At 39.1% G+C, this 22,551-nt stretch overlaps 2 protein-coding genes across 3 annotated transcripts in view; one reads left to right on the top strand and one right to left on the bottom strand.

The window, feature by feature from the left end:
- LOC138847136 (ankyrin repeat domain-containing protein 26-like) overlaps nucleotides 1-22,551 on the top strand; it is a 271,305-nt gene that overhangs the window by 219,558 nt on the left and 29,196 nt on the right. The window contains exons 3-5 of the mRNA XM_070064933.1: nucleotides 4,733-4,805; nucleotides 7,814-7,901; nucleotides 12,462-12,655. Coding sequence (XP_069921034.1) covers nucleotides 4,733-4,805; nucleotides 7,814-7,901; nucleotides 12,462-12,655 — 355 coding nt within the window. The remainder of the gene's footprint in view (nucleotides 1-4,732; nucleotides 4,806-7,813; nucleotides 7,902-12,461; nucleotides 12,656-22,551) is intronic.
- The window catches only part of LOC127486342 (transport and Golgi organization protein 1 homolog), a 91,651-nt gene that overhangs the window by 25,273 nt on the left and 43,827 nt on the right, over nucleotides 1-22,551 (bottom strand). The gene's annotated exons all lie outside the window — the stretch shown is intronic.

A 22,551-nucleotide genomic window follows, 5' to 3' on the forward strand; every position in this document is an offset into this window, starting at 1 on the left:
AGCCGCGGCACCGGCCTCCAGTATCCCTTTTATATCTGTGCAGAAGATCGTTTCATGTTCCTGAACAGGAAGACTCATTTTTTTCTCAAAATGTGAGCTTCTTATCTGTTTTTCTATTTTATATAACCAAATAAAAGAGGAGGGGTTTAAACTTTTTGGGTTATACATGCTCTTATTGTTTTGATGACACTGATTTGTAATATATAAAGAATGGCTTTGAGGTTATAAAAATGTGCGAATTTCCATATTTTACTGACCACTGAACAGACCAATAAATGAAGACAAGTGACTAAAAATCCAAATATACATAAGAATTTATAATGATAGTGGTTACATTTCATATTACTAGGCAAAGGTGGATTATTTACAAATGATGCCTGTTGATTTGGGAAAACTGGCTAGGATTTTATGTCACAAAACTACATTCTTGATGTACTAAATATTACCAATTTTAAATACACAAAACGAGAAAAATGCTAAGGGAAAACACAGTGCCTATCATTGGCTTTGTGTGGTCAAAAGCCTTACTAAGCGTTTCCTCAAAAGCAAGCATTCTGAAGGTTCACTGAGTAAAATAAAAACTAAATCCCCCTGGTATTTGGCACAGGGGTTCAGATGCCACCTGAGACACCTGCATTCCATGGATGCCTGAGGTGAAGTCTCAGCTCTGCTTCCAACTCCAGTGTTCTGGGGATGTAAGCCTGGGGATGATGGAAGTGAAGGTGCAAGTAGTTGGGTCCCTGGAACCCAAATGGGAGACTCAGATTTCTGGGTTCCTGCCTGCCCCAGACCTGGCTGTTGCGGGCACTTGAGGAATCAACCAGAAAATGGAAAGTTCTTTCTGCCTCATTCACTTGCTAGCTCTCTTCTTTTTAAACAAAAAGAAAATAAAAAATAAATTTTAAAATTAAAATGACTTGTATAACAGAAATACCAAAATAAATGACAACTATTTTCCAAAACACTTACAAAATATATATTTCAGATGAAAAATCCACTTTACAGAGAATTCTTTGAAATAAACAAAGTACCTTTTTTGCCAATTAGCAACCAATGGCATAGAAAAAAGGATTTATTGTCCTCGGTAAGAGAAAGAATTTTTAATAATTTATTTATTTGCTAATTGTCCCTTTGGGACTGGCTTATTTCACTCAGTATGGTGTTTTCTAGATTCCTCCGTTTTGTTGAAAATGACCAGATTTCATTTTTTACCACTGTGTAGTATTCCTTAGTTTACATATCCCATAATTTTTTTATCTAGTCTTCCATTGACAGGCATTTAGCTACTGTGAATTGAGCTGCAATAAATATGGAGGTGCAGATAGCTCTTTTATTTGCTGATTTAATTTCCCTTGGGTAAATTCCGAAGAGTGAGATGGCTAGGTCGTATGGTAGGGCTATATTCAAATATCATATATTCTCCATGATCTGTGACAACTAACTGAGCACCTAAAAGGAAACCTGTAGAAGTGAAACTGACACTATGAGAAGCAATAACTTGACCAGCCCTTGTTCTGTCTAGGAACAGCTCACTATTTTATTCTTTTTAGTATTTTCTTTTTCTACTTAATACCATTGGTTGAACTTTTTACTTAACACAAAATTATTCTTAGTTGTTTAAATCCAATTGAAAATTGATCCCTGTTTAAAAAAAATGAGTGTGAATAAGAGAGGGAGGAGATGTACAGTTCAGCACACATTCCCAAGGACTTACACCTAAGAGTAAAGCTAAGAATTTGTCATGGGACTCCAAATTCCATTATGTTGGCAGGTACTAATGGCATCTTACACATTAAAGTGGTCATATTAAGTGTGTAATTGATCATATAGATAGGACTAAGTGTCAAAGGGATCTTATAAATAAGATCAAGTTTCTGCTAATAATAATAGATAGAATTAAAAAGAGAAAATGATCCAACATGGGAAGCGGGATACAGAGCAGACTCATAGAATGACAAATGCCCTAAACAGCACTCTGGCCTCAGAACCAGCCCTTAAGGCATTCTAATCTACCTAATAAGAGGTCATCAAAGCAGGATGTACTTTTCTCTGAAGGGAAGAGAGTGCTTCCAATTTGCTTGTGGCCCTGTCTAAATACTGATGGAGTTTGTGGACTCAATAGACTTCCATAGCCTTGGCAGCTCATAACAGGAGCCTCAGGGGATCACTGAGGTCATGAATAAGAGTGTAAATTGTTAAATCAACAACAGGATTCACTGTGCACTTTGCTCCCCATGTAGGACCTCTGTCCTTAATGAGTTGTACTATGAGAATTAACAGTAAAACTAGTGTTCAAACAGTACTTTATACTTTGTGTGTCTTTGTGGGTGCAAACAGCTGAAATCATTACTTAGTATAGAGTTGATCTTCTGTGTGTAAAGATAATTTAAAATGAATCTTAATGAAGAATGGGATGAGAGAGGGAGTAGGAGGTGGGACAGTTTGGGGGTGGGAGGGTGGTTATGGGGGGAAAAACAGCTATAATCCAAAAGTTGTACTTATGAAATTTATATTTATTGGGGCCGGCACCAGGGCTCCCTTGGTTAATCCTCCACCTGTGGTGCCAGCATCCCACATGGGTGCTGGGTTCTAGTCCCAGTTGCTCCTCTTCCAGTCCAGCTCTCTGCTGTGGCCTGGAAGGGCAGTGGGGGATGGCCCAAGTGCTTGGGCCCCTGCACCTGCATGGGACACCAGGAAGAAGCACCTGGCTCCTGGCTTCAGATCAGCGCAGCGCTGGCCATAGTGGCCATTTGGGGGGTGAACCAATGGAAGGAAGACCTTTCTCTCTGTCTAGCTCTCTCTCTCTCACTATCTATATAACTCTATGTCAAATAAAAAAACAAAACAAAACAAAAAAATAAATTTATATTTATTAAATAAAAGCTTTCTAAAAATAATTTATTTGAAAGACAGAGTTACAGAGATGGAAAGAGTTGGTGGAGAGAAAAAGGGAAGGAGGTAGAGAGGGAGAGAGAGAGGTAAGGAGAGACAGGGATGGAGGGATGGAGGGATGGAGGGATGGAGGGGGGGAGGGAGGGAGAGAGGGAAGAAGTCTTATCTACTGTTAACTTATCAAATAGTCACAACAACCAAGTCTGGCCAGGGTGAAGCCAGGATCCAGGAACCCCATCCTGGTCTCCTACATGAGTTTCAGGGGCCCAAATACTTAAGCCACCTTCCACTTCCTTCCCAAGCACATTAGCAAGAAACTCTATCAGAAGTTCAGCAGGTGGGACCCAAACCAGAACTCTGATACAGGATGCTGGAATTCCAAGTGGCAGCTTAATTCGTTGCACCACAATGTCAGGCCTCAAGACAAAAACTTTAAGTTAAAATGGGAATTAAAATACTGTTTTCTATCAATTTGTGAGAATAAAGAGAAGAATGTACAGCGTTGCTTAAAGGTTATGTTGCCTATGTCTTTTAAAATAAACAATTTCATGTTATGTATTGTACAACATTTTAAAATGCATGCATTCTACTCTTCAATATACAACAGTATACTCTTCAATATACAACAGTATATTTCAAAAGTAGCCAAAGATAAATCAATTTATTTATCCAGCACTACTTAAAATAGCAACTTGCTAAGAAGAATTCCCAATGGATGTTACCAACTATAATGCATCTACAGGATGCAGTCATGTATGACCACTGAAGGTGGCATAGACAGATATATGTGGGCATGCACAGATATATCTGGTATGCCACGTAAGAAAAAAATCAGTTTATGCATATGTTAGCTAAGAAAATGTACAAAATATGATAAAAGGAGATATTTCAGGCTGGTGATTTATATGTGAAATTTTCTTTTTTATTTGTTATCTCTACAGTGAACACATAAAAATTCTAATAAAAGGTTAATAACAGAAGAATCCTTGGAAAGAGTAAAAATATGAATCTTGCAAGATAAAATGAGTTACTTGCAATTAAATGTTTATGGATTATTTTTACTAACTTTTAACCTCTTCCAAAGTAAAAGAAATCTTTTTATCTGTGTTTCTATTATTATTTATGCTTTTAATTATATATTTTTCATACTATAAACTTTATTGCTTATGTATTGATAATAACCCTTTTATATCATGTGTCCTTATGAAAATTAAAGAACAGCAAATATAAATGGTCATTACTATAGAAAAATTATTTCTTTACCTTGTGGAGTTTTTCTTTAAAAAGATGTTGAACTTTTCAACTGTATTTAACCTTCCTGCAATCCATTTATCAAATTTGACCTGAACACATATTACATAGTACACATATTCTCTCAGGACTCTAGCATATTTCAAAACTTTGTTTTTCTGTCCAGTATCAGCAAGTTGAGAATTAAAATTGAAGCAATGAGGGGCCTGTGCTGGGGCACAGGTTAATGCACCCATATAGGTTCTAGTCCCGGATGCTCCTCTTCCAGTCCAGCTCTCTACTATGGACTGGGAAAGCAGTAGAAGGTGGCCTGAGTGCTTGGGCCCCTGCTCCCACGTAGGACACCTGGAAGAAGCTCCTGGCTCCTGGCTTTGGATTGGCACAGTTCCAGCCATTGCAGCCAACTGGGGAGTGAGCCAGAGGATGGAAGACCTCTCTCTTTCTCTTCCTCTCCTCTCTCTCTCTGCAACTCTGACTTTCAAATAAATTAAAAAAAAAATCTTTTTAAAAGAGTAAATTTAATTATATGAAGGATAATCAAATATACAGATAACTGATCTCTCACACTTTTATGTATTTTTCTCTAAAGACTTGCCATCAAACTTGATCTTGGTGATCCATTGTCTAAATCAGAAGAAAAAGATTACGATTTTGATGCCAAGGTAAAATGCTCTATTATGAATCAAATTTTCTTGGTCAGAATTTAGTTTTATATATTATTTACTTTTAAAATTGAGCAGTGCTCTATGTATCATCGTCTCACATGTTTAATGGAAAGTTGGTTAGAGAAAATAATTTTATAGAAATATGATTAGTTGTAATTTTAAAATGCTTTTAGTTTGGTAAATATCAAAAATTAGTATACACTTTAAAAAGGTAAGAGTGAAAAGAATGGGCTGAGAAATATATAGGGGAACATTAATAGGAAACACTTTACTGCACTAGAGGGAATATAAAATTTGGTCAAGGGTGCATTTGTAAAACACTGTGACTTTCAAATCATATCAACCTTTTAGAAAGGGTATGCCTAAAGAAATCATGAATGAACCAAATTAGCTGTTATAGTAATCATGGGATCTCCCTAGTGTGCTTCAGTTCTGAAAGTGTTAGCGTATGTCAGGGAATTTTTTTTTCTTTTCTTAGTTCTTTTATTTTGCCATCATGTAATTTTTAGGAGACAATTTTCCCCATTTCTATTCTTGGTTCTGAAATTTGACTATTGCAATATTAGAAATTATGGAAATTTCAAGTTTGGATCACAATGGATCCTACTCTTTTTTCTAAGTCATTGCATTAATAGCATAGTTAAAACTCTGCATATAAGAGAACACATGTTTTTCCCAATACAATAAGTTCTAGAAGCAGAAACTCTTAACAGCATATGAAAAAACTTAATTTCAGATTTTTTTTAAAAAAATTTATTTTATTGGCCGGCACCATGGCTCAATAGGCTAATCCTCCACCTGCAGCGCCGGCACACCGGGTTCTAGTCCCAGTTGGGGCACTGGATTCTATCCTGGTTGCTCCTCTTCCAGTCCAGTTCTCTGCTGTGGCCTGGGAAGGCAGTGGAGGATGGCCCAAGTCCTTGGGCCCTGCACCCACATGGGAGACCAGGAGAAGCACCTGGCTCTTGGTTTCGGTTCAGCGCAGTGTGCCAGCTGCAGCCCACTGGCCGCAGCGGCCATTGAGAGGGTGAACCAATGGAAAAAGAAGACCTTTCTCTCTGTCTCTCTTCTCACTGTCCACTCTGTCAAAAAAAAAAGATTAATTTTATTTATTTGGAAAGACAGAGTTAGAGAGGTAGAGACAGATAGAGAGGCTTCCATCCATCGTTTACTCCCCAGATGGCTGCAACAGCCAGAGCTGCACCGATCTGAAGCCAGGAGATTCCTCCGGGTCTCCCATATGGGTGCAGGGGCCGAAACACTTAGGCCACCTTCTGCTTTCCCAGGCCATAGCAGAGAGCTGGATCAGAAGAGGAGCAGCTGGGACTAGAACCAGTGCCCATCTGGGATGCCAGCACTTCAGGCCAAGGCATTAACCCTCTGCACCACAGACGCCAGCCCCAGAAATATTTTGGATTGTTTTTTGTTAAAAAAAAAATCAACCTTAAGTCCTTATATCACATTCTAAAGATTAAAATTTTAGAAATTTTTGTATTTGTTACTATAAATATTCATGTAAGCTTCTTCATCACTGTGAGCTATTGGAAATTAGGTAATATTTATACATTTCCTAGAGCACTTAGAAATAAGGTATTAAAAGGGAGATCCAAGATTGTTAAATAAGGAGAAACGTGTTGATTTTTGCCTGAGAGAGATAAAGAAAAGCAGAGTAACTGCATTCCCAGGAGAAGCTGAAGAGAGGTTTGCAGCGGAAATTCTACAGAAAGAAGAGAGACACCATGGAGCAGTGTAGACAGTACAAACACCCAGGAGTGAGTGGGAACATCACCAGCAACTCCCACAGCCAGGGACTGTAGGAGATACTATCTTCTTGAAGCGAAATGAGAGGAATCTGCAGCAACCTGTTTGACTGGTGATATCACCAAAGGGAGATCTTTGCACACCAAACTTTTGATTTTGTTCTGGAACACTAGCAGGGTCAGGGTGTCCACCTAACCTCATGAAGGGAGAACACATGGTTTTCTTCTGATCCCCCCATAAAGGCATCTGGCAACTAGCAGGGAAGAAACGCCATCTTAATAAGACAAGCAGAGGCTGTTGTGGCTTGCTTGCATGCACAACTAGGGAATGTTATTGGAGGGATAAACCTGAAGTCCCCACTGACTTTGATTCTGGCTTGTTGGGTGGCAGGGGGCAGGATGCCCACTTAGGCTTGAGAGGTGCTTTCTGCCCCTTACTCTATCATGTGCACCCAGACTCAACCTACCAAGGTGGAGCACTGACAAGCAGCTGGCTCTGGGAAAACCTCTAGGCTGTAGACAGGACAGCCTGCTCCCTGTGCCTGTGGAGCCCTGCATGCTATGACTGAGCGTGCTGTAACGCCATGATAGGGCATGGGGGATAGCTGGTTCTCTAGGAATCACTGTATCCAGCCTCTGAGGCTCAGATTTCACTGAGGGCCTGGGGTGGGTCATTGCAGAGGGTTCTGGGCTCACACTGAGGCCAAACAGATCCTTTTTGTGGTTCCTGTGAACGTGTGGGTGGGGAGTGTAGTCACTGTGGGCTCACCCTGGGCATGGAAATGGGTGTGGAATTTCATAGTCAGAGAAGATCCCTCTGAGTTTGGTACTGAAGCTGCTGCCTAAAGGGTAAGAATGCACCATCCCTGTGATAGTCCAGGAAGAGGAAAGAATGGACCGAGTCCTGGAACAGTGGATCTCATTCAAATATCAATTTGTTTTTAGCACTGGGGAATGGCCAGGGCATATGAAACGGGATAACCATATTTCCTGTTATTTTTATATTATATGTAAAGAAAAATGTGTAAATAAGTGCCTACCATATTTGGGAAGCTAAGGAAATAAATACTGCTCTTAAATATTGCTATAACTTTTTGAAGATATTTACTGGGAAAAACTCACTTTAGTATCAATATATGCTTCTCTTACTTGTAAGCTGAACTGCTTTTAAAATTTGAAATTTGTTTCTTTGCTTAGAACCTGTGAAGTATTTATATAACTTATTGTTGACACTAATTATTACAGCATATTTCTAAATGTCCTCTTCAGAAACATGTTGGCAAATATGGGCCTGCTGACCAAAGAAGGAAAGATATAAATGAACAACTACAAGGTAAGAGCTAATTTTTTAAAAGTCATTTGACAGAATGTTTGTCTAAAATATGAGCACAGATAAGTTCTAATAATAAAAGGAACTAACCTATTATATGCATAGTAAGGAAAAAGGTAAGTAAAATGCTGATAAGTTTTGCATTTTATCAGCCATCAACAACAGCTTAAATTGTGAGTGCCACTGAAGAAACTGAATTTCAGTTCCATTTAAAGGGAATTTTTGATCTGAGGAAAATCAAGACACACAGAAGTGAAAAAGAGGAAATAAGAGTAAGAAAGGTAGAGGATACAGGAAGTAAAAAAAAGTAGTTGAAACATGTATATCGGGTGGAGGATGATAAAATAATTGTTTTTAACCTTTTAAATAGTGAATTTTTTGCAGTGACATAATTTTAATCCACTCTATAATCACATGCTTAATTCACCACTAACTACAACATTCAACAAATAGAAAGTAGGAAGACCACAGTTCCACAGGTATATAAGCAATCATATCACAAGATTCCCTTTCATCCCTGTAAATTTTTTGTATTCTATATTAATTGCCACATATCGGAGAAAACATGGTATCTGTCTTTTGAGGACTGGCTTATTTAAGTATAATGGTTTCCAGTTGCATCCATTCTGTTGTGAAACACAGGACTTCATTCTTTTTACATCCTTGTAGTACATATACCACATTTTATTTCCCCAGTCATCAGTGGATGGACATTAGGTTGATTCCATATCTTAGCTATTACGAATTGAGCTGCAATAAACATGGTTGTACAGATCACTCTTTTTTTAACTGTTATTTAATACATATAAATTTCCAAAGTACAGCTTTTGGATTACAAAATCACTCTTTCATACACTGATTTCTTTTCATTTGGGTAAATTCCCAGGAAGCAGATGGCTGGGACATTCAGTGGGTCTAAGTTCAGATTTTTGAGGTATCTCCATACTGTCTTCCACAGTGGTTATAGCAGTTTACATTCTCACCAACAGTGGATTAGGGTAACTTTTTCCCCACATCATTTCTAGTATTTGATATTTGTTGATTTCTGTATAAGAGACATTCTAAAGAGGTTTGAGGTGAAACCTCATTGTGGTTTTGATTTATATTTCCCTGATGACTAGTGATCCTGAGTATTTTCTCATGTAGCTATTTGACATTTGAATTTGATCTTTTGAAAAATGCCTGGTCAAGACCTTTGCCCATTTTTTTAAAGATTTTATTTATTTATTCAAAAGTCAGAGTTACACAGAGAGAGAAAGAGAGCAGAGAGAGATCTTCCATCCACTGGTTCACTCCTCAATTAGCTGCAACAGCCAGAGCTGCACAGGTCTACAGCCAGGAGCCAGAAGCCTCCTCTGGGTCTTCCCACGTGGGTACAGTGGCCCAAGGACTTAGGCCATCTCCTACTGCTTTCCCAGGCCATAGCAGAGAATTGGATCAGAAGTGGAGCAGCCAGAACTCAAACTGACAGACATATGGAATGCTGGCACTACAGGGAGTGTCTTCTTCTGCTACACCACAGTGACAGCCCTGATGCCCATTTCTTAATTGGATTGCTTATTTTGTTGCTGTTGGTTTTCTTGAGCTATTTATTTATTTAATTAATTTTATTATTGGAAAGGCAGAGTTAGAAAGAGGGAGGGGGAGAGAGGGGGAGAGAGGGGGAGAGAGGGGGAGAGAGGGGGAGAGAGGGGGGAGAGAGAGAGAGAGAGAGAGAGAGAGAGAGAGAGAGAGAGAGAGAATCTTCCATCTGCTGATTCACTCCCCAAATGACCGCAATTCAGGAGCTTCTTCCGGGTCCCCCATGTGTGAGCAGGTGCCCAAGGACCTGGGTTGTCCTCCACTGCTTTCCCAGGCCACAGCAGAGAGCAGGATTGGAAGTGGAGTAGCCAAGTCTTAAACCAGCACCCATAGGGGATGCTGGCACCACAGACATCAGCTCTACCTACTACACCACACCGTCAGCCCCTATCAGGAAGTCTTTTCCTATGCCAATGTCTTGTAGAGGTACCCTGACATTTTTCTTTAGTAAACTGATAGCATCCTGCCCTAGATTTATATCCTTGATTCATTTTGAATTTATTATTGTAGAAAGCATAAAGTAGGGGTATTTTTTCTTTCTTCTGCACATGTAGATCCAATTTTCCAAGCACCTTTTCTTTTCTCCAATGAGTGATTTTAGCTAACTGTCAAAGATTAATTAGTTATAGATGCATGTATTAATTTCTGGAGTGTCTATTCTGTTCCACTGGTCTACATGTCTATTTTTGTGCCAGTACCTGGCTGCTTTGATTATAACTGCCCTTTAGTATGTCTTGAAATCTGGTATGGTTGTGCCTCCAACTTTGTTTCTCTTTAAGATCATTGTAGCTATTCAGGGTCTCATAGCTTCCATAGCAATCTTAACATCGCTATTCTAGATCTGAGAAAAATGTTGTTATTTTGATTGGCATCTCTTTGAGTCTCTTAATTGCTGTTGGTACTTGGACAATTTGGTGATATTCTCCTAATCCACAAGCAAGCATGATTTTTTCCACTTTTTATCTTCTTTCTTTAATGTTTTATAATGTTTTTATAAATGTTTTATAATGTTTTTCATTGTAGAGATCTTTCACATCCTTAGTTAAATTTATTATAAGGTATTAAATTTTTTGTAGTTATTGTGAATACTCTTACTAGCTCTTTCTCAGCCATGGCATTCTCTGTGTTTACAAAGGCTGTTGATTTTTGGTCCTGCAACTTTAAAAAACTTTTTATGAATTCCAATAGTCTTTTAGTGGAGACTTTCATTTTCCCTATATACAGGACCATGTCATCTGCAAATAAGGATAATTTCACTTCCTCCTTTCCCAGCTGTATCCCTTTGAGTACTTTCTCATGATTAATGGCTCTAAAACTTCCACTGAGTAACAATGGTGAACATTTACTATTCATTTATTTGAAAGGCAGAGTTGCAGAGAGGCAGATGGAGAGAAATAGAGAGGGAGGGAGGGAGGGAGGGAGGGATTTTCCATCTGCTGGTTTACTCTCCAAATGGCCTCAATGGCCACAGCTGTGCAAATCTGAAGCCAGGATCCAGGGGCTTTTCCAGGTCTCCCATGTGGGTTCAAAGGCTCAAAGAGTTGGGCCATCTTGTACTGCTTTCCCAGGCCATAGAAGAGAGCTGGATCAGAAGTAGAGCGGCCGAGACTCAAACTGGTGCCCACATGAGATGCCAGCACCGCAGGTTGCGGCTTTACTTGCTACACCACAGCACCAGCCCTATGTCTGCCCTTCTCTCTGGCATCACTGAACTTCTTGGTGATGTCCGCTTCACCAGCCCCTATTTTTCAGACAACTACATCCCTGTTTCACGTTTTCCCCTCTCTTGATAATGCCTTGCATGCTGTCACTTTTTTCTGTCCTCTACATATTTTAAACTAATCTCAGTCTTTAAATCTCAGGTCAGGAATCATCCATAAAAGAGCCATCTAGGCCGGCGCCGCAGCTCAATAGGCTAATCCTCCGCCTAGCGGTGCCGGCACACCGGGTTCTAGTCCCGGTCGGGGCACCGGATTCTGTCCCGGTTACCCCTCTTCCAGGCCAGTCCTCTGCTGTGGCCAGGGAGTGCAGTGGAGGATGGCCCAGGTGCTTGGGCCCTGCACCCCATGGGAGACCAGGAAAAGCACCTGGATCCTGGCTCCTGCCATCGGATCAGCGCGGTGCGCCGGCCGCAGCGCGCCGGCCGCGGCGGCCATTGGAGGGTGAACCAACGGCAAAGGAAGACCTTTCTCTCTGTCTCTCTCTCACTGTCCACTCTGCCTGTCAAAAAAAAAAAAAGAGCCATCTATGTCATCTTAATTTACATCCTTTAAACCCCAGTGCCTAACACTTATCTGGCACACAATAAAAGCTGATTAAAATAAGTAAAGACTATTCGTACAAAGACGGTTATCCTACTCTGCTCTAGAACACTGGAAGTTATTCCTTGTATCCAACTGTACTCCTGAACCCATTTACCAACCTCTCTCCATTCCCTCCCCCCTCCTCTTTCCAGCCTCTCATAATCACTGTTTTACTTTGTATTTCTATGAGATCCATTTTTTCAGCTTTCACAAGTAAGAACACACAGTTTTTATCTTTCTTAGCCTGATCTATTTCACTTAATATAATGTCCTCCAGATTCATCCATGTTGCTGCAAATGATAGGATTTTATGCTTGTGAGTGAATAATATTCCACTGTGTATATATAACCATGTTTTCTTGATCCATTCATCTGTTCATCTGTCAATGTAACACCTGGATTGATTCTATATTGTGGTTATTTTATATCTTTATTTTATAAAGATTACAGATTATATCTGTTCCATGTGGCACATTAAAGTAATTATACAGATCTGTCAAGGAAACTAGTCTTAACAATGCAAATTACAATCCATTAAATGTATTAGGCTTAGGACACATTCCTCGCTATGGTGGTCTAGAAAGCCTTTTTATATTTGGAGCTTACTTACACCAAGGAAACACAGCATATGATTACAATAAAAGTCACTATACAGGAAAAATTTTTTCTGCTATTACAGACTCTTACAAGAAAACAAAGCCAAAGAGGAAAACGATCAAGAAGCTACTATGTGACAATTGGAGTAAAAACAATGATAAACACATAGAAGCTGAAATAGAAAAAAATAGTTTTTCTCTACCACACAATGACTTACAAATTACAGCCTGGGAAAAGCAAGAAATTCTTAAAGGAAATCAAAATAACCAGCCACAGGTCTGTATAAACTTAAATTTACAGTTTGATATTTTTAATTTGCTTTAGTATATTATTGTTACAGCATACACCAAGTGAAAATATATTTGATACCAGATTTAAAATTAATAGATCGTAATTTAATAGTCAATATAAAATATTTAGTTAAAAACAAGAATTTGGAATTCAGAACTTTGGAATTGAGGAAAAAAACCCTAACTATTATTTGCTTTCCCATTCATATATTCTTCCATGATACAAAAAGTAATGTAAAATACTGACTCATACGATTAAGTCATTAATTTTTGTACATTATGTTGTTGACCATTGAGTTGGCTGAAAAAATAATCATTGCCAATGGTTCAAAATTTGCAGTTTTTTATTCCTAGACTTTAATGTCAAAGTTAAAAATTTCATCTGCTTGGAATGCTTGAGCATCTACATTCAGGGAGAAAATTCGGTAAAAAATCAACCCAGTTGCTTTTTTTTTCTGACAGGCAGAGTTAGACAGAGAGAGAGAGAGAGAGAGAGAGAGAGAGAGAGAGAGAAAGGTCCTTTTTCTGTTGGTTCACACCCCAAGTGGCCGCTATTGCTGGCGCTTTGTGGCCAGCGCACCGCGCCGAACTGAAGCCAGGAGCCAGGTGCTTCCTCCTGTTCTCCCATGCGGGTGCAGGGCCCAAGGACCTGTACCATCCTCCACTGCATTCCCGGGCCACAGCAGAGAGCTGGACTGGAAGAGGGGCAACTGGGACAGAATCTGGCGCCCTGAATGGGACTAGAACCCGGTGTGCCAGTGCCTCAGGCGGAGGATTAGTCTAGTGAGCCACGGCACCGGCCCCCAGTTGCTTACTAAGAGTCACAATTTCTAGCATGGGACCTTTGATAAGTACAGACAACTTTCTAACTTGTTATATTTTAAGCAGAAAAAAAGCTAAGTATTATATAATATTTTAGCCACTGTCATTATTGGATATTATAATATAGTAGAAGTAGACAGGGACAGATTATATGAACAGGTACTTCAAACTGTCATAGTAAATAATTTGAATTAAGCTTAGGAATTTCTTTAATTAGGATCAATTTATTTTGTCCCTAATAATTTAACATTTGCCTACCTTGCAGTTAGTTACTTTTCTAAAATATATGTAGGGGATCATTATTGAAGGTATAGTAATGTAAAATGTTTTTAAGTTAGTAAACCTCTATCCTATCAAAAATAACTTCCGAATTCATTTGTAATCAATTTAACACATGATGAATTAAGTTTATTTCAAATAGACACTGACACTATAGCTTCTCGGCTTTTTGGCTAAGATCAAGTGCAGTATCAAATAAACACTGACAAAATTAAGTCTTCTTGTTTGCATTTTTCTCTTCTATTAAATTAACATAAGTTACTTTGTACTTTTTTAACAATCCAATGATTTGGGAGTAGCTAAATATACAGTAAGAAGTTCAACAATTATATTATAATTACTTTCTATGTTTTATTTGCCCACACTTGATTACATAAATTTCATTTAAGAACTTTCACTGTCATAAAATACATCTGAGAGTCACAACAACCAATTTAATTTTCTACTTTTGCATTGAGACTAGAAATCTCAGGAACCAGAGATGAATATGTGTTGTGATAAAAATGATACACCTTCTAATTTAATGATTAATAATTTGATTATGGGAAAAAGATGCAATTGGAGTGCCCATCTCTTTATTAGTCCAGGCATTTCCTGGGGAAAGAAGAACCTAGATTTTAAAATGTCTTTAGGGCGTATTTCTATCCAAGGTCCCCAGAATGTACTAGCTAATCTTTCTGATCTTCATTATGAATTATAATGTGAAAATGATAATAGAGTAAACACTAAACATTTTTAACACAAGTGAAAATTTTTGTGATACATAAAATGGAAAAAAAATGAATCCAGAAGTAGTAGCCACAGTTTAAATGAATGAATACCAAGAGTTAACTTTCAAATGACACACAAAAAAATCAAGAGGAATATCACTACTTGGAAGTTAGACACCAGATGAATGCCTCAGCCAGGTAGTCAAGAGAAGCTTTTGGAATTTGGGCATACCTGCTCAACAGAAATGAAAAGAGGCACATGTTTCAAACAAAAAGGCAATAAAATGATAATACAATAGGAAAAAACAGTCATGGAGAAGGAATACAAAAATGTATCTAACCATGAGATTTGCAAAAAACTAATGAATATGATTATTGTGCCTTCATTATGTAATTTTATCTGTTTCACTCCAACCATTGGAAGTTATAGTTCACAACCACTCACTTTAAGTATTTTAGATCATGTTGGTTAATAAAGAACAATAAGCCTTGATGAGTATGTTTTTAAATACATACCATAAACCTTCACCAAAAATTCAGTATTTAACTTCAAAGTAGAAAGTTAAGTTCTGAGCCGCGGGACGGAGCCACGGAAGCTGCAGGGTCTGCGCACCAGTGCTCGAAGGGGAGTGCGTGCCACACAGACAACAGCAGGGAGGCTTAGGACGTCCAGGGCTCCGAGTCCACACATCGGCACTGGAAGGGGAGCGGACCTGCGTGGAGAGTGTGGGAGCCCACAGTTCGGGACACCAGCGGCAGACTCAACACACCAGCGCAGGAACGTGAGGTGAGCCGAACCTCAATAGCCCGAGACACTGGCGGGCAAGCGGAGAGAGGAGACTAGAGGGAACGACCCCCGGGGGCGGGGGTGGGAAGTTCACAAGGCTAGCTGGAAGAGAGAGAGAAAAAAAAAGGTAACTGGTACGGACACAGGTTTCTCTCTCTCTGCTCACCTCTCAAGGGCGAGCAAGACAAAGAGCAGGCGCGATCTTGGACATACGTCATAAGCAGAGTGACCTCAGGTCTGCACCGGCCCTGAGCCTAGCAGAAAAACGTGACTCTGGGCGGGGCGAATTAACAGGAGATTAGGACCTAGTAAATTTGTGGTGCTACTGAACTGAGACTGTGAAAAAAGAGACGGTGGGGGAGAGAACTCACGGAATTCACGTGAGTACTCTCCAGAGACACTACAATTCCGTAACTTTGGCAACCCAGCGGGAGACTGAAGGAGAATTTGAGCCCACTCTGAGGGCCGAACAGATTCCCTGTGTGGTCCTTGGGAAAGAGCTTCCGATCTCTGGCTCCTGTGGGTATATCATTTGCCTGCTAACTACCTCCAACTTCGTTCAGCTGTGCAGAATAACTTCCCTTTTGAATCAAAAAAAAAGAAAGAGAGAGAGAGAGGTTTACCACGCCTAACCTGGGAGTGTCACCTTTGGCACACCAAACAGAGCTCTCAGGCCACACCCATCTCAAGCCCTAAGGCTCCACCAAAAACAGATAGTCCACTTAATCTAGAGTCATAGTATAACAAGAAAAAGCACCACAGTGAAGAAACCAAATATCTCCAATATGCCAAATAACAAACGCAAAAACCAAGGTAATAAAAACAAGGAAGTCACCATGAAGCCCTCAAATGAAAAAGACACCCCAATTCAAGATTATGAAGATGATGACATAGAAGAAATGCAAGAAGCAGATCTCAAAATATTGATAAGAACATTAAGAAGTTCTCAAAACAAATTCTTGAACTACAGAAATCCTTAATGGACAAGATAGAAAATCTCTCTCGTGAAAATGAAATATTAAGGAGGAATCAAAATGAAATGAAACGAAACAACTAGTACAACAGGAAACTGTGATAGTGACTGAAGTGAAGAATTCAATAGATCAAATGAAAAACACAATAGAGAGCCTTACAAACAGAATGGGTGAAGCAGAAGAGAGAATATCGGACTTAGAAGACAGAGAACAGGAAAGGATACAGTCAGACCAAAGAAAAGAGGAAATTAGAAATCTAAAACATATTGTCAGAAATCTACAGGATACTATTAAAAAACCCAACATTCGGGTTCTAGGAGTTCCTGAAGGCATGGAGAGGGAGAAAGGATTAGAAGGCCTTTTTAGTGAGATATTAGCAGAAAATTTCCCAGGTTTGGAGAAGGACAGAGAAATCCTAGTACAGGAAGCTCACAGAACCCCTAATAAACACGACCAAAAGAGACCCTCGCCACGGCACGTTGTAATTAAACTCTCCACAGTGAAACATAAAGAAAAGATCCTAAAATGTGCAAGAGAGAAACGTCAGATTACTCTCAGAGGATCTCCAATCAGACTCACAGCTGACTTCTCATCAGAAACCCTACAAGCTAGGAGGGAATGGCGAGATATAGCCCAGGTACTAAGAGAGAAAAACTGCCAGCCCAGAATATTATATCCTGCAAAGCTATCATTTGTGAATGAAGGTGAAATAAAGACTTTTCATAGCAAACAGAAATTGAAAGAATTTGTTGCCACTCGTCCAGCCCTGCAAAAGATGCTTAAAGATGTGTTACACACAGAAACAAAGAAACACAGTCATCAATATGAAAGAAGATAAAGGAAGGAAACCAAGGAAGGAAACCTCACAGCAAAAGATCACAGGGAATTTAAAGCGTATATTAGAAATTATGTTTGGCAAATGGTAGGGCAAAGTTACCACTTATCATTAGTCACATTGAACGTGAATGGCCTGAACTGTCCAGTTAAAAGACACCGATTGGCTGATTGGGTTAAGGAACAAAACCCATCTATTTGCTGCTTACAAGAAACACATCTTTCCAACAAAGATCCATACAGACTGAAAGTGAAAGGCTGGAAAAAGATATACCATGCCAACAGAAATGAAAAAAGAGCGGGCGTAGCCATCTTAATATCAGACAACATAAACTTTACCACAAAAACCGTTAAGAGAGACAAAGAGGGACACTACATAATGATTAAGGGATCAATTCAACAGGAAGATATAACAATTATCAATGTATATGCACCTAACTACAGGGCACCGGTTTATCTAAAAGATTTGTTAATGGACTTAAAGGGTGACTTAGACCCCAATACAATAGTACTGGGGGACTTCAATACTCCACTCTCAGAAATAGACAGATCAATAGGACAGAAGATCAACAAGGATACAGTAGATTTAAATGACACTACAGCCCAATTGGATCTAACAGATATATACAGAACTTTCAATCCTACAGCTAAAGATTTTACATTCTTCTCAGCAGTACATGAAACCTTCTCTAGGATTGACCACATACTAGGCCATAAAGCAAGTCTCAGCAAATTCAAAAGAATTAGAATCATACCATGCAGCTTCTCAGACCATAAAGGAATGAAGTTGGAAATTAGCAACTCAGGAATCCCTAGAGCATATGCAAACACGTGGAGATTGAACAACATGCTCCTGAATGAACAATGGGTCATAGAAGAAATTAAAAGAGAAATCAAAAAATTTCTGAAAGTAAATGAGGATAACAGCACAACATACCAAAACTTATGGGATACAGCAAAAGCAGTGTTAAGAGGAAAGTTTATATCAATAGGTGCCTACATCAAGAAATTGGAAAGGCACCAAATAGATGAGCTTTCAATTCACCTCAACGATCTAGAAAACCTACAGCAAACCAGACCCAAAGCTAGTAGGATAAGAGAAATAATTAAAATCAGAGAAGAAATCAACAGGATTGAATCAAGAAAAACATTACAAAAAATCAGCCAAACGAGGAGCTGGTTTTTTGAAAAAATAAACAAAATTGACACCCCATTGGCCCAACTAACTAAAAAAAGAAGAGAAAAGACCCAAATCAATAAAATCAGAGATGAAAAAGAAAATGTAACAACAGACACCACAGAAATAAAAAGAATCATCAGAAATTACTACAAGGACCTGTATGCCAGCAAACAGGGAAACCTATCAGAAATGGATAGATTCCTGGACACATGCAACCTATCTAAATTGAACCAGGAACACATCGAAAACCTAAACAGACCCATAACTGAGACAGAAATTGAAACAGTAATAAAGGCCTTCCCAACAAAGAAAAGCCCAGGACCAGATGGATTCACTGCTGAATTCTACCAGACATTTAAAGAAGAACTAACTCCAATTCTTCTCAAACTATTCAGAACAATCGAAGAAGAGGGAGTCCTCCCAAATTCTTTCTATGAAGCCAGCATCACCTTAATTCCTAAGCCGGAAAAAGATGCAGCACTGAAAGAGAATTACAGACCAATATCCCTGATGAACATAGATGCAAAAATCCTCAATAAAATTCTCACCAATAGAATGCAACAACACATCAGAAAGATCATCCACCCAGACCAAATGGGATTTATCCCTGGTATGCAGGGATGGTTTAATGTGCGCAAGACAATCAATGTGATACACCACATTAACAGACTGCAGAAGAAAAACCATATGATTCTCTCAATAGATGCAGAGAAAGCATTTGATAAAATACAACACCCGTTCATGATGAAAACTCTAAGCAAACTGGGTTTGGAAGGAACATTCCTCAATACAATCAAAGCAATCTATGAAAAACCCACGGCCAACATCCTATTGAATGGGGGAAATGTTGGAAGCATTTCCACTGAGATCTGGGACCAGACAGGGATGTCCACTCTCACCACTGCTATTCAATATAGTTCTGGAGGTTCTAGCCAGAGCTATTAGGCAAGAAAAAGAAATTAAAGGGATACAAATTGGGAAGGAAGAACTCAAACTATCCCTCTTTGCAGATGACATGATTCTTTATTTAGGGGACCCAAAGAACTCTACTAAGAGACTATTGGAACTCATAGAAGAGTTTGGCAAAGTAGCAGGGTATAAAATCAATGCACAAAAATCAACAGCCTTTGTATACACAGACAATGCCATGGCTGAGGAAGAACTTCTAAGATCAATCCCATTCACAATAGCTACAAAAACAATCAAATACCTTGGAATAAACTTAACCAAGGACGTTAAAGATCTCTACGATGAAAACTACAAAACCTTAAAGAAAGAAATAGAAGAGGATACCAAGAAATGGAAAAATCTTCCATGCTCATGGATTGGAAGAATCAACATCATCAAAATGTCCATTCTCCCAAAAACAATTTATATTTTCAATGAAATACCAGTCAAGATACCGAAGACCTTCTTCTCAGATCTGGAAAAAATGGTGCTGAAATTTATATGGAGGCACAAGAGACCTCGAATAGCTAAAGCAATCTTGTACAAGAAAAACAAAGCCGGAGGCATCACAATACCAGATTTCAGGACATACTACAGGGCAGTTGTAATCAAAACAGCATGGTACTGGTACAGAAACAGATGGATAGACCAATGGAACAGAATTGAAACACCAGAAATCAACCCAAACATCTACAGCCAACTTATATTTGATCAAGGATCTAAAACCAATTCCTGCAGCAAGGACAGTCTATTCAATAAATGGTGCTGGGAAAACTGGATTTCCACGTGCAGAAGCATGAAGCAAGACCCCTACCTTACACCTTACACAAAAATCCACTCAACATGGATTAAAGACCTAAATCTATGAACTGACACCATCAAGTTATTAGAGAACATTGGAGAAACCCTTCAAGATATTGGCACAGGCAAAGAATTTCTGGAAAAGACCCGGGAGGCACAGGCAGTCAAAGCCAAAATCAACTATTGGGATTGCATCAAATTGAGAAGTTTCTGTACTGCAAAAGAAACAGTCAGGAGAGTGAAGAGACAACCGACAGAATGGGAAAAAATATTTGCAAACTATGCAACAGATAAAGGGTTAATAACCAGAATCTACAAAGAGATCAAGAAACTCCACAAAAACAAAACCAACAACCCACTTAAGAGATGGGCCAAGGACCTCAATAGACATTTTTCAAAAGAGGAAATCCAAATGGCCAACAGGCACATGAAAAAATGTTCAAGGTCATTAGCAATCAGGGAAATGCAAATCAAAACCACAATGAGGTTTCACCTCACCCCGGTTAGAATGGCTCACATGCAGAAATCTACCAACAACAGATGCTGGCGAGAATGTGGGGAAAAAGGGACACTAACCCACTGTTGGTGGGAATGCAAACTGGTCAAGCCACTATGGAAGTCAGTCTGGAGATTCCTCAGAAACCTGAAGATAACCCTACCGTTCGACCCAGCCATCCCACTCCTTGGAATTTACCCAAAGGAATTTAAATTGGCAAACAAAAAAGCGGTCTGCACCCTAATGTTTATTGCAGCTCAATTCACAATAGCTAAGACCTGGAACCAACCTAAATGCCCATCAACGGTAGACTGGATAAAGAAATTATGGGATATGTACTCTTTAGAATACTATACCGCAGTAAGAAACAACGAAATCCAGTCATTTGCAACAAAATGGAGGAATCTGGAACACATCATGCTGAGTGAAATAACCCAGTCCCAAAGGGACAAATACCATATGTTCTCCCTGATCGGTGACAACTGACTGAACACCAAAAAGGAAACCTGTTGAAGTGAGATGGACACTATGAGAAACGGTGACTTGATCAGCATAGCCCTGACTGTTAATGAACAACTTAATACATTATCCCTCTTAGTAGTTTTTTTGTCTGTTCTACTTAATATGACTGGTTTAATTCTGTAATTAATACACAGTTATTCTTAAGTGTTGAAAATTAACTGAAATGTGATCCCTGTTAAACATAAGAGTGGGAATAAGAGAGGGAAGAGATGTATAATTTGGGACATGCTCAAGCCGACTTGCCCCAAATGGTAGAGTTAGAAACATACCAGGGGATTCCAATTCAATCCCATCAAGGTGGCATGTACCAATGCCATCTCACTAGTCCAAGTGATCAATTTCAGTTCACAATTGATCATAATGAAAGGACTAAGAGTCAAAGGGAGCACATAAACAAGTCTAGTACCTGCTAACACTAACCGATAGAATAAATACAGGGGAGAGTGATCCAACATGGGAAGTGAGATACTCAGCAGACTCATAGAATGGCAGATGTCCTAAATAGCACTCTGGCCTCAGAATCAGCCCTAAAGGCATTCGGATCTGGCTTAAAAGCCCATGAGAGTATTTCAGGCATGGAAAGCCAAGACACTCTGGCAAAAGATCTCTGTGAGTGAGATCCCAGTGGAAAGAACAGGTCTTCAAAGAAGGAGGTACCTTTCTCTGAAGGGAGGAGAGAACTTCCACTTTGACTATGACCTTGTCTAAACAAGATAAGAGTCGGAGAACTCAGAGGGCTTCCATAGCCTTGGAAACTCATGACTGGAGCATAGGGAGATTACTGATGCCATAGACAGGAGTGTCAATTGGTAAAGTCAACAACAGGAGTCACTGTGCACTTACTCCTCATGTAGGATCTCTGTCCTTAATGTGCTGTGCATTGAGATTTAATGCTATAACGAGCACTCAAACAATATATTTCTCTTTGTGTTTCTATGGGGGTGCAAACTGTTGAAATCTTTACTTAATGTATACTAAACTGATCCTCTGTAAAAAAAAAAAAAGAAATTATCAACACCCAACTTGACTCTCACTGGGATTAAACATGACAATAGGTCTGATCTGATTTCATCATCATTTAAAAAAATCATCTATTATTTTTCACTTTAAGTTTCTGTGTGGGAGCAAACTGCTGAAATCCTTACTTAAGGTATACTAAGCTGATCTTCTGTATATTAAGATAATCGAAAATGAATCTTGATGTGAATGGAAGGGGAGAGGGAGTGGGAAAGGGGAGGGTTGTGGGTGGGAGGGACGGTATGGGGGGGAAGCCATTGTAATCCATAAATCATACTTTGGAAATTTATATTCATTAAATAAAAGTTAAAAAAAAAAGAAAGTTAAGTTCTGAAGGTACACTGAGTTTTTAAAACAAACAAAAAATTTAGAAATATTACCTTTAACAGTGAAAGTATATGAGGTTTTATGCCCCCCCCATGAAGGTATTCAGTAATTTCCCAATAACACAATCCTAATTTATCTGATTAATTTGATGAATTCATATGATTCTGCATTATGGAATTATATTA

Source organism: Oryctolagus cuniculus, chromosome 19 (assembly GCF_964237555.1).
Source record: "Oryctolagus cuniculus chromosome 19, mOryCun1.1, whole genome shotgun sequence".
NCBI lineage: Eukaryota > Metazoa > Chordata > Mammalia > Lagomorpha > Leporidae > Oryctolagus > Oryctolagus cuniculus.